Below are 14,569 nucleotides of genomic sequence, written 5' to 3'. Positions count from 1 at the left end.
TGTTTATTTAAAATATACAATGATATGCCTCGCTCCAGCTTATTGATATATGTTGCACATTTTATTTGATACACTGCAATAAGAAAACCCTAGGTTTATCAAACATGTTTCTTATTTTACTGTTGTTCCGAAAGATGAAATAAACTTAGGATTATGCAGTTTTTTCTAGATACATCCCTTACAAAAAATTAAAACACAATGCATCTGAATCATTTCATACAATGATTTATACACACTTGTTTCTCAAACATACATTTGCGCATACATTTCAGTTTTTTTTTTGGTTTTAAAACATCTAAAAAGTCTTTTGTTTTCTGTTTTAAATAAAAGCTGAAATAATTAAATCGGTGGAATAAATCAATATAAAAAAAACATGCATGGTAGTCATCACTATCCCTTCAACAGAGATTTGACAGAAGGCATACAAGTTGTAAGGTGACACTGAGCAGGAAAAACAGTCTAAAGGAGAACAGAATTGTGCTATAATTATAACTATTATTCTAATAGTGTTTGTCCTCTTAAATGGTTTACTTGTGCAAAAAAAGCATTTGTACTTGTATCTAATAATGATTAGTTAATGTAACACAGATGGCAGAATACTCTATGCCAAGCGATCATCTAACTCCTCACCTGTAAGATCTCAAATGTTCTTTTGGCTCACATTTGTACAGTACAGGTCAATGTGGCTTTTGAGCCCAGTTACCATCAGGCTGTATCAATCCTTATTCTATGATGAGTTAATAAGTTGTTTAACACAGAAGCCCAACAAATGAAAACAATAGCTCATGAAAGTGAGCTTACTTGGTGCTTGATTCTGAAGTAAGAGTTTAAATCTTACACTATCACAAGAGTCCGGTCATAGGCAATTACTACAAGAAAGCAGACAGGGAAAAAAAACAACAGCTTACAGCAAATTAATCTAATAAAACAAAGAAAACACACTCAACTATTTACAGCAACGTGTTACCAATTATTTTACACATCGACCCTAATAAAAGTAATAAAATGCAGGGGGGAAAATGAAAAGAAACAGTTACAAACAACTGGGGCCAAATACAAAGTAAAAACAATGTAACACCTATGCTTCTCTTATGATGGAGAGAATAACTGAGCCTAAAATTTTAAAACTGTTCAAGGGGTCAGAATAGTGTTAACAGAGTGCTGTGGTTTGCACTTGCACATGGAGAAGAATCAACTGTATTATTTCATATCATATGACTAACGGAGTTTAAAGGATGAGAGAGAAAAGAGGGGATGCATTTGGGTTGAGCTTGCTTCATCTTATCTCTCTCCTTCTCTGCTGTTCCCCCCTCAATGGTCGAGCAGTGTGCTTAGCAACCAAAGGTCTCCTGGGAGGCATACACCATGTAGAGGAAGCCATCTTCATCTCGTTCTTGCTCATAGATCTCAGAAATGGGAGTGGATACACTGACCATGCTGTGCTGATTGACGAGGAGGAAAAAGGCCTGGGTGGGGTTGAGCTGCAGTCTACGCCTACAGAAGAGAGTCATTTCGAAAAGAGAATCATTATTGTGAAAGACAAAAACAAACTTTTCAGATGTATCAGAGCGGTAAGGCTTCATCCACCCATAAATGCTCTTTTTTTGCCCCATGCTCTACACGCTCTTCACCCATGACTGTGTGGCCCCCCAGAACAACACCAGCATCATCAAATTCGCTGATGACACGACAGTCGTTGGACTGATAACTGGGAGTAATGAGTCAGCATACAGGAAGGAAGTGGCTGACCAAGTTGGTGTCAGGACAACAATCTCTCCCTAAAAAGTTAAGAAAACCAACGAGATGATTGCTCACCTGGTCTCGCAGCTTCTACAGGTGCACAATCGAGAGCAACCTCACCAGCTTCATCACAGTCTGGTTTGGAAGCTGCACAGCTCAGTACCGTAAGGGTCTACAGCGGGTGGTGAGAGATGCCCAAACCTTCACTGGAACAGCCCTACCATCGCTGGAGAGCCTCTACCAGGCCAGGGTCATCACCAGAAGGACCCACAACATCATTAAAGACAATAGCCATCCCAAACACAGCCTATTCACACTCTTACCATAAGATCATCGCTACAAGATTGCAAAAGCAAGAACAACCAGGCTGAGAAACAGTTTCTACCCACAGGCATCAGGCATGTGAACAACACTCACCCACTGCTCCTCCCTCCAGCACTGCAGACACAGTTTTCCCTGTTAGCAAGAGATGTCAAGCTTTACCCCACCCTGCCTACACACACATATTTATGAATGAATCAATATTATGGACCACTACTGAGACTACCTCTGCAGGCCTTTGCACATGACCATCTCCATGTTTACAATACACGTGTACACTTTCTCTTGTACACCACTTTTAATTTATGTTTTTCTAAATAATTGCTGTGGGGTGGTTCTCTCTTTCTTTCTTCAGTTGAACACAAAAGGAGAAGTTATGCAGAATGTTAGGGTCTGACAGTCTCAGTCACCATTCTGTTTCATCGTAAGGATTGTATTGTAAAAATTAAGCAATGAAAGTGATTGGTCACGGAGGCTGTTTGAAAGTGATTGGTCACCTCCACGGTGTTCTATGGGAAGTCAGTAAAGCCATTGGACGGGATTCGTTTTCCAGATATATGATAAATTGTTACTGCAGATAACTGTAATGTAAAGTTAACTGTCAATTCGAATGGGATAAGCGATGTCTGTAGAAATCGCAAAGATGAGTGTGTCTACTGCATTAACACACTGCCTTCCAGTGTTCACTTTTTCAACAAAATTACTGAAGATAAGGTTCGTTGACAAAGGTTTTTGATTTCGTCAAAGATAACAAATACAAGATGCATCATGACGTTAATTAAACATACAACTGAATTTAAAACATACGGTTGACAAGAATAAAACAAGAAAAATACAATTAATATCAGATGTTATTAAGAAGAAACATCCAAAAATAATTGATTAATCTAATAATCCTATATGTTTGGGAATTCCCGCTAGAGCTGAGTGAACAGAAAAAGATGAACATTGGCAAAATGTTCCGTTTCACAACAGGGATAATTAGCTCACACAAATGCATCCCATTTATATACAAGATTAATCACTATATCCACAAAATATAGGTAATATTACAGCTTACATCTGTACAGACAATGAATCGAATGAACAGGTGAACTTGGACTATGTGCGTCAGAACACATAACTTGTGTTTTGAACACAGTTTCCTTAAAAGGATCTGTGGCAGGGCGGAGGGCGGGGCCGGGTCGTGATCCTACACACCCGGTGCCGTATTAGGCTAATCGAGCCTCCGAGAGGGATAAAGGTTGACTGCGGAGGATTGTGCGGGAGAGAGAGAGATAGTTTAAGGACATGTCCGTCATGTGTGTGTTTGTGTCTTTTAAGATTCTCATTAAAATATTATTTACATTGTCAAGCCGGTTCTCGCCTCCTCCTTTCCCTTGAACTAAGTTAGAGGATCATTCCTACAATTTCGGCTATGAAGATTTTGAAAAATAAAACAAACTTTTACAAGTATCTTTATGTTTCATTATTAAAGGGACATGTTAATGATTTTATTAGCCATACTAGTGACAACAACAAAAAATTCAGATGTCCATCCAGTTAAATGGACAGGGTCAGGTTGGACAATAATGGGGTGGATATTCAGTGGACAGCCACTACATGGTCTGTGAATGATATAGAACAAACATATTTGAAAACATGAACTGATCATTTTATTTCTGTTAACAAATGCACAGATCAGCCACAACATTAAAACCATCTGCCTAATATTGTGTAGGTCCCACTCGTGCCACCAAAACAGCGCCAATCTGCATCTCGGAATAGCATTCTGAGACGATATTCTTCTCACCACAATTGTACAGAACGGTTATCTGAGTTACTGTAGACTTTGACATGGTAGACCAGTCTCTGATGACTTTTCATCAACAAGGCATTTCCATATACAGAACTGCCACTAACTGGATGTTTTTTTGTTTTTGGCACCATTCGGAGTAAACTCTGTTGTGTGTGAGGAGATCAGCAGTTACAGAAATACTCAAACCAGCCCGTCTGGCACCAAAAATCCTCCATGCAATTATCTAATCACCCAATCGTGTGGCAGCTGTAAATAAATCATGCAGATATGGGTCAGGAGATTTAGTTAATGTTCACATCAAACATTTGAATCTGGAAAATATGTTATCTCAGTGATTGAGCACGGCATGATTGTTGGTACCAGATGTAAATTTCTCTAGAATTTACTCTTAATGGTGCCAAAAACAGAAAAACATCCAGTAAGAGGCAGTTCTGCAGATAAAAACACCTTGTTGATGAGAGGTCAACAGTGAATGGCCAGACTGGTTCGAACTGACAAAATCTATAGTAACTCAGATAACCGCTCTGTACAATTGTGGTGACAAGAATATAATGTCAGAATGCTATTCTGGGTTGGCACTGTTTTGGTGGCACGAGGGGTACCTACACAACATTAGGCTGATCGATGTATGTTGAAAATTACATAAATTTACCATATGTCTTGCCATAACAGTGTGGACATGTTATGCTTGATCAAATATGACGAACACCATAAAATAAAGGAAAACATAAAAGCATAAGAGTTACAAACTTTAAATTACACAAAGCAATATTGCGGTATGGCTGATATCCACCTCCAATGTCTGTGATTTAATTTCATAACATAAATCTTCAATTAAATGTCACAGAATCATGACATAACAGGGTGGACAATAAATTATGAGAAATACAAAAAACCTCTGCTATCAGTGTCAACACACATTTACCACAAATTATGAATGATAATGACAGACTGGTAACATAAGGAAATGACAGAGTACAACAGCTGAAAATGATTTTAAAATAAAATAATATTTAACTTTAAAGAATGTTACAGTTTCAATTAAAGTTAAGCTCAATCGACAGAATTTGTGACATAATATCGAGTACCACAATAAATAACTTTGAATCGTTCCTTTTCTTTAAAATGAGCCAAACTTGGTTAAAGTGAGGCACTTACAATAGAAGTGAATGGGGCCCATTTTTGAGGGTTAAATTCTTGTTAAAACTCATTATTATTTTTTTGTAATTATACGGTTTGTTGTCATTACATCATCATAAATACACAAAAAAAGGTTAGCAAGTGATTTTATCACAATAAATGTATGTTTACACACATATTGTTTAAGTCTTAAGGTTATACTTTTAAATCAGTGAGTATTTTAATGTTAACAAATTGGCCCCATTGACTTCAATTCCACTAGAACCCAGATTATTGCTTTTCTAAAGAAAAGGAGGTGCAAGGCAAACTTGTAAACGTGAAAAAAAAAACAATATAAATACCACAACTTGTACTGGGGACTTCACAGAAATAATCACAGAAATGTAGGAATGACCCAAACACACTACACCCCAAGTGCCCATAAAAAAAAAAAAAAAATCCCATCCGAATAGGACAATAATGGGGGATGAGCAAATGATAATAGAATCGTGTTACATTTTGGGGTTAACTTTCCATATGAATAAAAAAATGCTAAAGACATGTTGAAGTTCAAAGGAAATCAAGATACTTTTTAATCAACCTTAATTCAGTCTTTTTGGGTATGATGCGACAAGCTTTGTACACCTGGATTTGGGGATTTTCTGCAATTCTTCTCTGCAGATCCTCTAAAGCTCTGTCAGGTTGAATGGGGGCCGTCGGTGGACAGCCATATTCAGGTCTTTCCAGATATTTGATTGGGTTCAAGTCCGGGCTCTGACTGGGCCACTCAGACATTCAAATAGTTGTCCCTAAGCCACACTTGTGTTGTATTGGCTGTGTGCTTAGGGTCATTGTCCTGTTGGAAGGTGAACATTCGGCCCAGTCTGAGGTCCTGAGGGCTCTGGACCAGGTTTTCATTAAGGATATCTCTGTATGTTGCGGTGTTCAGCTTTCCTTCAACCCTGACCAGTCCCCCAGTCTCTGCTGCTGAAAAACACCCACACAACATGATGCTACCACCACCATGCTTCACCGTTGGGATGGTATTGCGCTGGTGATGAGCGGTGCTTGGTTTCCTCCAGATATGATGCTAGAAATTGAGGCCAAACAGTTAAATCTTTGTTTCATCAGACCAAAGAATCTTGTTTCTCACATTTGGAGAATTCTTTGTGCTTTTTTGCAAATTCCAAACAGGCTTGCAATGAGGAGAGGTCTTCCATCTGGCTACTCTGCATAAAGGTCCAGATCGGTGGAGACATGCAGCGATGGTTGTCCCATCTCCCATCTCCACGCATGATCTCTGGAGCTCAACCAGAGTGACGATCGGGTTCTTGATCACCTCTCTTACCAAGGCCCTTTTCCCTGATTGCTCTGATTGCTCAGTTTGGTGAGTCCTGGTTGTTCCAAACTTCTTCCATTTAAGAATTATGGAGGCCACTGCGCTCTTGGGATCCTTCAATGCAGCCGAAATAGTTTTTTCTTCCCCATATTTTTTATGTGCCATGACACAATCCTGTCTCTGAGCTCTGCAGGCTGTTCCTTTGACCTCATGGCTTGGAGCTCTGATATGAATTTTCAGCTGTGAGACCTTATACAGACAGGTGTGTGCCTTTCCAAATCATGTCCAATCAATTAAATTTGCCCCAGGTGGACTCAAAGTGAAGATACATCTCGAAGATTATCCAGAGAAATGGGAGCCACCTGAGCTTAATTTCAAGGTGTCACAGCAAAGGGTCTGAATAGTTATGCCAGTGTGATTTCAATTTTTTATTTTTAATATAATTGTAAAGTTATAAAAAAAAATCATTTTTTTCTTTGTCATTATAGGGTATGGAGTGTAGTTGAATTTCTTTTTAAAAGCATTTTAGCTTTTGGTGCAACTTGGGGTAAGGGGTCTGAATACCTTCTGAATGCACTATAAATGAAATATTCATGATGAAGTCAAAGATCAGAAAGTATGATTGGTCGAGACAAAATGTTCAGCTGTTAGTCAAATCACCTGACTGACAGCTGAAACCCACAAAAGGGTAATAAATTTTTTTTTTTAAGACTCGGCAAGCTCATTTAGACTGTGAGCATATTTCACACATCTACATTCCTTTCATTTATATATATTAAGACCAGTTTGAATATAAGTGTGAATATCACTTGATCCATTTAAGACTGAACAATACATAAATAATAGTCAAGATATGTAGCCAAGTATTTAACAGTATGATAGGCCGCACTGGTGTTCTGCTGTTTTAGTCTGATCACCTGACTCAATCAGTGTTAAAATAACTGGAAGGCAACGCTGAGCTACAAATGTCCATGTTGGTTAGCCAGAGTTTTGTTTTCAAAGTATCTGTGACAAAATAATGTGATGTTGTGTAGTTTTCAAGTTTCAATGTATTCCTAAAAGTCCCTTGAGAATGATACTCTAAATTGGCATACACTTGGATTCTCAACACCCACTCAGCCTCTATCACCCACCCGACATCTAAACAAACCAGATGAGGCTGAAACTCAAGCAATACAATTGTCAAAATAACGTTAACATGAACAAAAGCTTTTTCTTTCTAAATTCTGCATCCTTTAAGACTCAAAGCACAGCAACCCTGATTTTAATATACCAACAATTGAAAAAAATATGACTACAAGTCACATGACTACAGGACACTATGCACTAAATTAACAATATACAATGAAGTCATTACACATATTCATTTCATATTTAAATCACACATTTAAATCACACATAAATCCTTATTTGGGGTAAATTCCCCCATCTTTAAGAAAAAAATAGAACAATATACCTTTAGAGTAATTGGAACAGCGGCTTTGAAACAGATCAATCAAACTTGGCTTTTACCAGAGCCACCACGAGAAACAATCTTGGCAATGTACCACATGGACAGATTCCAAACCAAAGTTTAGAATGTGAACATAAACAGGAACTGCTTAAAAATGTATACTGTATCATGGATAAAGGACCATTTTCTCTTTAATCTTTAAAAGTAATCAGTTAAAGGAAGCCTTCATCTGAAATGTATAAATGGCAAACAAATTATTCGATTTGTCAAAACAAGGAAAAAGTAAAAAATTATTAAAAAGATATCGTGTGTGCAGTCAGAGGTGAAGGTAAATTCTGTTTTGAAGGAGTTTTACGTTTACCTGATTATCTTTACCAGCTCACTCATGTTAACATGGTCAGGAACAAGGAACTTGGTCTTGTCCAACACAGGAAGCTGCTTTTCCCCCTTATACCTCTCAATGATAACCTGTTGCCAAAACAATAACAGACAAATTGATTTTGGTTAAGCCCGCTATACACTGTAGGATTTTTACAGTCCTTTAAGATTGTTACTTGTCAGACTGTATTATATGAACGCATTGAGATCACCATGGCACACTGTGCGACATTATGTCAGACTGTACGATACTCATCAGTGGACCTAATCATCCCGATCAGTGAGAATGATTGTTAATATAATAAACATAGTACAGTACTGTGCAAAAGTCTTATACACATAAGACTTTTCACAAAAACATTCGTCTTTACATGGTTATTTTTATCTTCTGCTTTAGTGTGTTAAAATAAAATATAGATTTGACATTCCCAAACATTTCTTTTGTGAATAGAGGAACAGGGAGCCCAGCAGCAGATGGCATAGGCCCACACAAAGCCCCCCACTGGACATCGAGTCTGGGATTACACAAAGAGACAGAATCAATTGAGACACCCTAAACACACAGAAGATCTGTGGCGAATTATCCAAGATGCTTGAAACATCCTATCTGCCAAGAACCAATAAAAACTGTGTCCTTGAGTAATTTTTTTATGAAACTGGAGTGGTTTGAATCTTAAATAGAAGTTTATAGATGCTTATAAGTACATTTATAAAAAAAAATAAAGTCATTAAAATAATGTAGGATTGTAAAGAAAAAGAATGTGTTAAGAAAATGATAACATTTATTTTTATTTCGTAAGCTTTGTATTTAATTCGGGGAATACTGCTTTATTCCTTAAGTATTTTCTGCTTATTTATTTATAAAAAATTATATAAAAGAAAAAGAAAAAACATTGAAAGAGTTTGAGTAGAGTAACTGGGCACAAATGTTGTTATGGGGCAGACACGGAGCAGGTTTCATTCCAAGGAGCTCAGTGGGGTTTCTCGGAAACAGTGAATTGGGGTGCGAGAGAGGAGTGGAATATCTCATCTGACTTTGCATCATATGACTGTGCTGCTAAATTTCTGACACTGCCAGCTGAGGAAGTTCAATCTGCCACTGGAGCTGCTGACAGCCGTCATTGCGTCTGTCCTGTGTATATATATAACTGTATGGTTTGGTTCAACCACCAAATCAGACCACAGTGGACAGTCAGGACTGCTGAGAGGATTATTGGTGCCCCCCTGCCCACTTTCCAGGACCTGTATGTCTCCAGTGTGTAGGTAGAATCACTCTGAACCCCACACACCCTGCCCACTCCCTTTTTGAACTGTTGCCCTCTGGCCGGTGCTATAGAGCATTGAGCGCCAGGACAACCAGGCACAAGAACAGTTTTTATACCATTTACCACATGCATTTAAACTGCCTTCAGGACTCCCATTGTATAGGGACTCCAATAATGAAGTCACTCAAATTTAATTCAATAACTTATATATATATACTGTTTATACTCTTGTTTTATATTCTGTGTCTCACTGTAATGATTTGTGTGCACTTGCTTGTTTCTCCTATCATCAAACAAAATTCCTTGTATACGTGAGCACACTAGTGATTCTTAACTTCGTCAGAGGCTAAAGATCATCGCAAAGGCTATTAATTGGCCGTCGGTAATCATGTCACACAAAACGTTATAAGAGTGCCGATTTTGCCTTAAGACGACAGAAATCCTTTAGGATTCTGAAATTTGTCTCAGACAGCAGAATCGTGGCCAAAATCATACAGTGCGCACCGGGCTTTAGACAGAGCTGTGATCCGTTACACAGGCCTAGTGTAAGAGCATCATTTCAGGCCTCGCCATTTGAAAGATATATTTGCAAGTAATATCTTATTAGCAATAACACTCTTCTTCACTCAGTCTTAATTTATTTATGGCACATTCAAAAAAAGAGGGAAGAGTTCCTCACCGGAATTTTATTGGGATGTTGCTCTCGTATCTGTTGGACTTCCTTGCAACGGTCAGCTGAAAATAAGACCAAAAAAAAATGAAACATACTTGACTGTAAACTAATTTTGACAGTGGGCTGAGCATATTACACACAACTAATTCCCAACATTGGTACTAATTCCACTGGTACTCCTTTATTTATAAACAATAATTGTTTTCCCGGCTTCATATTTAACAATATTATAATTCATTCAATTTAAATTACAACTTACCATCTGCCAATTTAACAATACAATGAAGTGGGTTAAATACAAGTTAAGCTTAATCAACAGGATTTGTGGCATAATGTTTATAACAACCAAAAATATTTAGACATCCTTTGTTTAAAAAAAAAAAGCAGTTATAGTAAGAGACTTACAATTGATGTGAATGGAACCAGTCCATAAACACTAAAATACAGTTTCAAAGGTATATTATGTGTTAACAGTGTGATACAATTACTTTACACAGAAGAGGTTAGTATTAGCAAGCAATTTTATCACAGTAAAATCATGTTAACACATACTGTATAATGTTTACGTCATGTAGCTATACCTTTGGCCTCATTCATTTCCAGTAAGTGCCTTACTGTAACCACAATCTTTTTACCACATGCATTTTAATGGGCTTTGATCATGAGGTATTTGCTGTTGAATGTTTAGTCAAAGGTTTACACTGATCAGCCACAACATTAAAACCATCTGCCTAATATTGTGTAGTTCACCCTCGTGCCGGGTTTGACTATTTCTGTAACTGCTGATCTCCTGGGATTTTCACACAGTCTCTAGAATTTACTCCAAAAGGTGCCAAAAACAAAAAACATCCAGTGAGTGGCAATTCTGTGGACACAAATGCCAGCAGAGAATGGCCAGACTGGTTCGAATTGGCAAAATTTACAGTAACTCTGATAATCACTACAATTATGGTAAGAAGTATAGCATCTCCGAATGCTATTCTGAGATGCAGGTTGGCACCTTTTTGGCGGCAAGATGGGGAGTGAAGGTTACAATATTACATGTATAATTACTTAGGAGTGCCAATCTGATTAAAGCTGCACTATGTAACTTTTGTCCCTCTAGCAGTTAAAAACTGCATGTGTCTTGCGGAAGAACATTAATTTGACAATGATTCAAGTTGTGCTTCAGCTCTGCTCCTCTGCATGGATTAATGTGGTTCAAGGCATCTGTGTACACATGGATACAGGACATCTTATCAGAGCGAATGGACAAATACATAATGAAAGAAAAGAAAACACGGATATCAGAAAAAATTTTATTTGAGCAGGTAAGTGCCATATCATATGCTGTTGTTTTGACTTATTGGAAACATTGATGTTTTGAAATAAATGACATTACAAAAGTTAGGCAACGTTTGTAAACATTAGCCAATTATTGCTAGTCTGATAAGGTCAAACGTTGTAAAGTTTTTATAACTGCAGGATATTCTGGCCAAATAGACCAAGGTAGTATAGAAGTTATATGTTGTCATTGTTACCAACTAGTGTTCAACATCATTTTAAGAATCACATTTCCATGGAAAGCCTAGGACTAAAGGACATATTTATATAAATTATAGCAATTATAAGAAAAATACACACATGTGCTAGCAACTGAAATGTTCTGCACCGATTACAGTATAATTATTGTATTTTACCACTGTGTTTACACAATTATACATAAACCATATCAATAAAGTATCTTACCCGTTGAGTAAGAAATAAAGCTATCTCTGGGTCGCTATTAAATCCTTTCGGATCTCGGAGTTGTTGCGACCTCTGAAAAGCCAATCCGATGTTGATTCTGGTTTTATTATGGACTCTGTCACTTTCCCTTTTTGCTTGTGGACTCTGATCTGTTCGGGGTTTCTTTGTTTTTACAACCAGTGATTCCCCGGAGGTTTGCCATTTTGAATGATCCATGGTAAAAAAAAATTAGAACGTTAAGACAAACTTTCAGCTTCAAGCTACTCCCACACCATACACACACTACAGCAGCCGGAGCTTATTTTCTCTATGTACGGATATGACGTCAACACGCACAGGCAAATGACATATGTATGCAATTTCGCGATGAAATCCATCTCAACAGCTCTAAATTATAACTCATAATTATAGGTTTATCAAAGTCCATTTGGGTAAAGACATGGTTTGGAAGATGGATTTTTGTTGCACTCGCTCATTAATAACATTTTGTTATTTTTTAACAAAAAAAGGTACATAGTGTAGCTTTAAAATAAACTGGTCTTACTTGTCCTGACAGCAAAAATCAGGAAAATGCTTATAGAGAATGCACCAGACAGGACTTTATCAATAACATGAATATAATAGAATTATAGAATAATAGAATATAATACTCCATAATGCTAAAGCTTATGTTATGGTTTTGCATTATGATCTACCCAACCCCTCAAATTTATCTCAACAGATCTGAAAATAATTCTTCCCAAACAGGCTGTTTGATTTATATGAAAGACTCAACTGAATGTCTTTTCCATTCCAAATGCTACGGTTGTGGATAAAAGCTTTTAGGCCTATGCCAAAAGCCGTAACGCCAATCCGGCCTGCTTATTAGGTCAATTTGAAGGATATGAGGAAAGTCCCATGTTTGCTTCTAGATTTCCACTATGTCAATGTGCCATCTTTAACTGAGAGCATGTCAGGGTCATTAATGTCAATTACATAATGCCAAAGGTTGGACAAATATGTGACTATATCAAGATCTACCAACTAACATGGACACTTACCAACCTGGTTAAATCAGTATATCTATGTTTTCTTGCTTATGTTTATATGATTATGCAATGGATGTATGCCCCTCCCTCCCCCACACCCTATCACCAGCCAGATCAGATTACAGCATCATTTCACAAAAACGTGTATTGTCCACTCATCTACCCTTCTTAAGGACTGAAAAAGTACAAATCTATATCAATAGAGTATATAAATAGAGGTTAGCCAACTGCTTTTAAGGTTTAAATCTCACATAGGCTGGCTTGTTATTGTGACCAAATTTGCTAAATAACACATAAGTGAACGCATGTAAATGTGTAAAAAATATATATATATATATATATATATATATATATATATATATATATATAATCTAAATATATCATTCTGAATAAAGAAGATTTGTAAATTAGTAACCAGTGATGATTAGCATGCAGTATTAGAACAAGAGGCCTATGAGCCAGGCTAACTTACTGACTAGCAAAGGTGCTCGCCAGTGTTAATAGCATCCCTATATATCACTAAAAGTATTTTTATAAGCATGAAACGCTTTTTAGGAAAGTTTAAGTACTGTGTCACCTAGCTGCTAGCAGGCAAGTCACAAAACCAAACCTGGTAAACAAACACACTTCTGCTGAAACAGCTCGAATAAAACTCATCTTACCAAAGCTTCGTCTCTGTTTGAAGGGTCTGTCGGACGGCATTTCTGGAGTTTAACTTGGTATAGAGAAACTGAGTCTGTATATGTTATTATATATGATGAATTCACAGTCGACCTCGCTTCTTTTCGAGCTCCTGACTCACTGTTATCAAAACAGCTCCAGACAATGTCCTGAAGCAAGTTAGTGACGTCATAGCAGGATTTAACGCTTGTGCGACCTTCGGGACATTTCTGTCTTTTTCATTTTTGTTTTTCCGATCATTTTGGCCGTGTTAATGCCAACGGGATAAATTGTGTGTATTTTTTGGGGATTTTTGTATTTCAACCTCAGTTCCTATCATACTCAGGACCTTCAGGACAAAATTTCCTCATTGAAACCGGCAATACTTGATCCCAGTGCCATTGAAGCATAAAATCATGAATCCAATATTACGCTTTGATTCCGAAGCCCTGGCTTCAAATTTAACATTTTTATAATTTCCTCCAGATGGCACCATTTTTGTCATGTTTAGCCTATGGAGCAAATACATGCTTTTTACCTATTTTCAGTTTGCTGTATTTATAGAGTACTGCAGGCCAATTTAATAAATTATGCAGCTAAAATTGTGTGGATGTGTTGCTATGGATGTCAAAGTGTGTTATGCATGTTTGTATTGAGAAATGTGTGTGTGTGCGCGCGAGTAAAAAACAACAGTGGTATTATGAAAACAAACTGGCATTTAAAGGGTTATAATCCTGGAAATGAATGCATATTTGGTAGTTTTGATCAGGACTGATGTTAGTTAAAGTGGAAAATAATATTAATCAATAATATTTTTATGGCAGTTTTTTGATGTGGGCTTTTTGTTTTTAATCTGACACTGCACAAAAAAAAAAATCATGCATCAAAATCAATGCTAATCATTGACATATCCCAGACTGTGATAACAATAATATTTAAAAAAAAAAAAAAAAAAAAAAAAAAAGAGTATACATAAAATAATTCATTTTTTGTTTTTCATTAAAATAACAGTGGCATTATGTAAACAAATGGTTAAAACCATGAAAATGAATGAATATTTGGTAGTT

The 14,569-nt window shown here is 37.0% G+C and overlaps 1 protein-coding gene across 1 annotated transcript; it reads right to left on the bottom strand.

The window, feature by feature from the left end:
* Window positions 1-163: 163 nt before the first annotated feature.
* LOC127632680 (microtubule-associated proteins 1A/1B light chain 3A) lies at window positions 164-13,667 on the bottom strand. Its single transcript, XM_052111419.1, has 4 exons — window positions 13,505-13,667; window positions 10,093-10,148; window positions 8,132-8,238; window positions 164-1,494 (listed from the first exon to the last, which is right to left on the bottom strand). The coding sequence occupies exons 1-4, from the start codon at window positions 13,542-13,544 to the stop codon at window positions 1,332-1,334; spliced, it is 366 nt and encodes a 121-aa protein (XP_051967379.1). The 5' UTR covers window positions 13,545-13,667; the 3' UTR covers window positions 164-1,331.
* Window positions 13,668-14,569: the final 902 nt, after the last annotated feature.

This window comes from Xyrauchen texanus, chromosome 39 (genome assembly GCF_025860055.1).
Source record: "Xyrauchen texanus isolate HMW12.3.18 chromosome 39, RBS_HiC_50CHRs, whole genome shotgun sequence".
NCBI classification, from domain to species: Eukaryota; Metazoa; Chordata; class Actinopteri; order Cypriniformes; family Catostomidae; genus Xyrauchen; species Xyrauchen texanus.
This window is presented reverse-complemented; position numbering and strand designations above follow the sequence as displayed.

Excerpts from the sequence above, each read along its gene's own strand:
- LOC127632680 (XM_052111419.1), bottom strand. The coding sequence starts at position 13,544 with ATGCCGTCCGACAGACCCTTCAAACAGAGACGAAGCTTTG. Across the intron at positions 10,149-13,504 it reads CAAACAGAGACGAAGCTTTG|CTGACCGTTGCAAGGAAGTC; the intron begins GTAAGATGAGTT and ends TCTTATTTTCAG. Across the intron at positions 1,495-8,131 it reads GAGCTGGTAAAGATAATCAG|GCGTAGACTGCAGCTCAACC; the intron begins GTAAACGTAAAA and ends TCTCTTCTGTAG.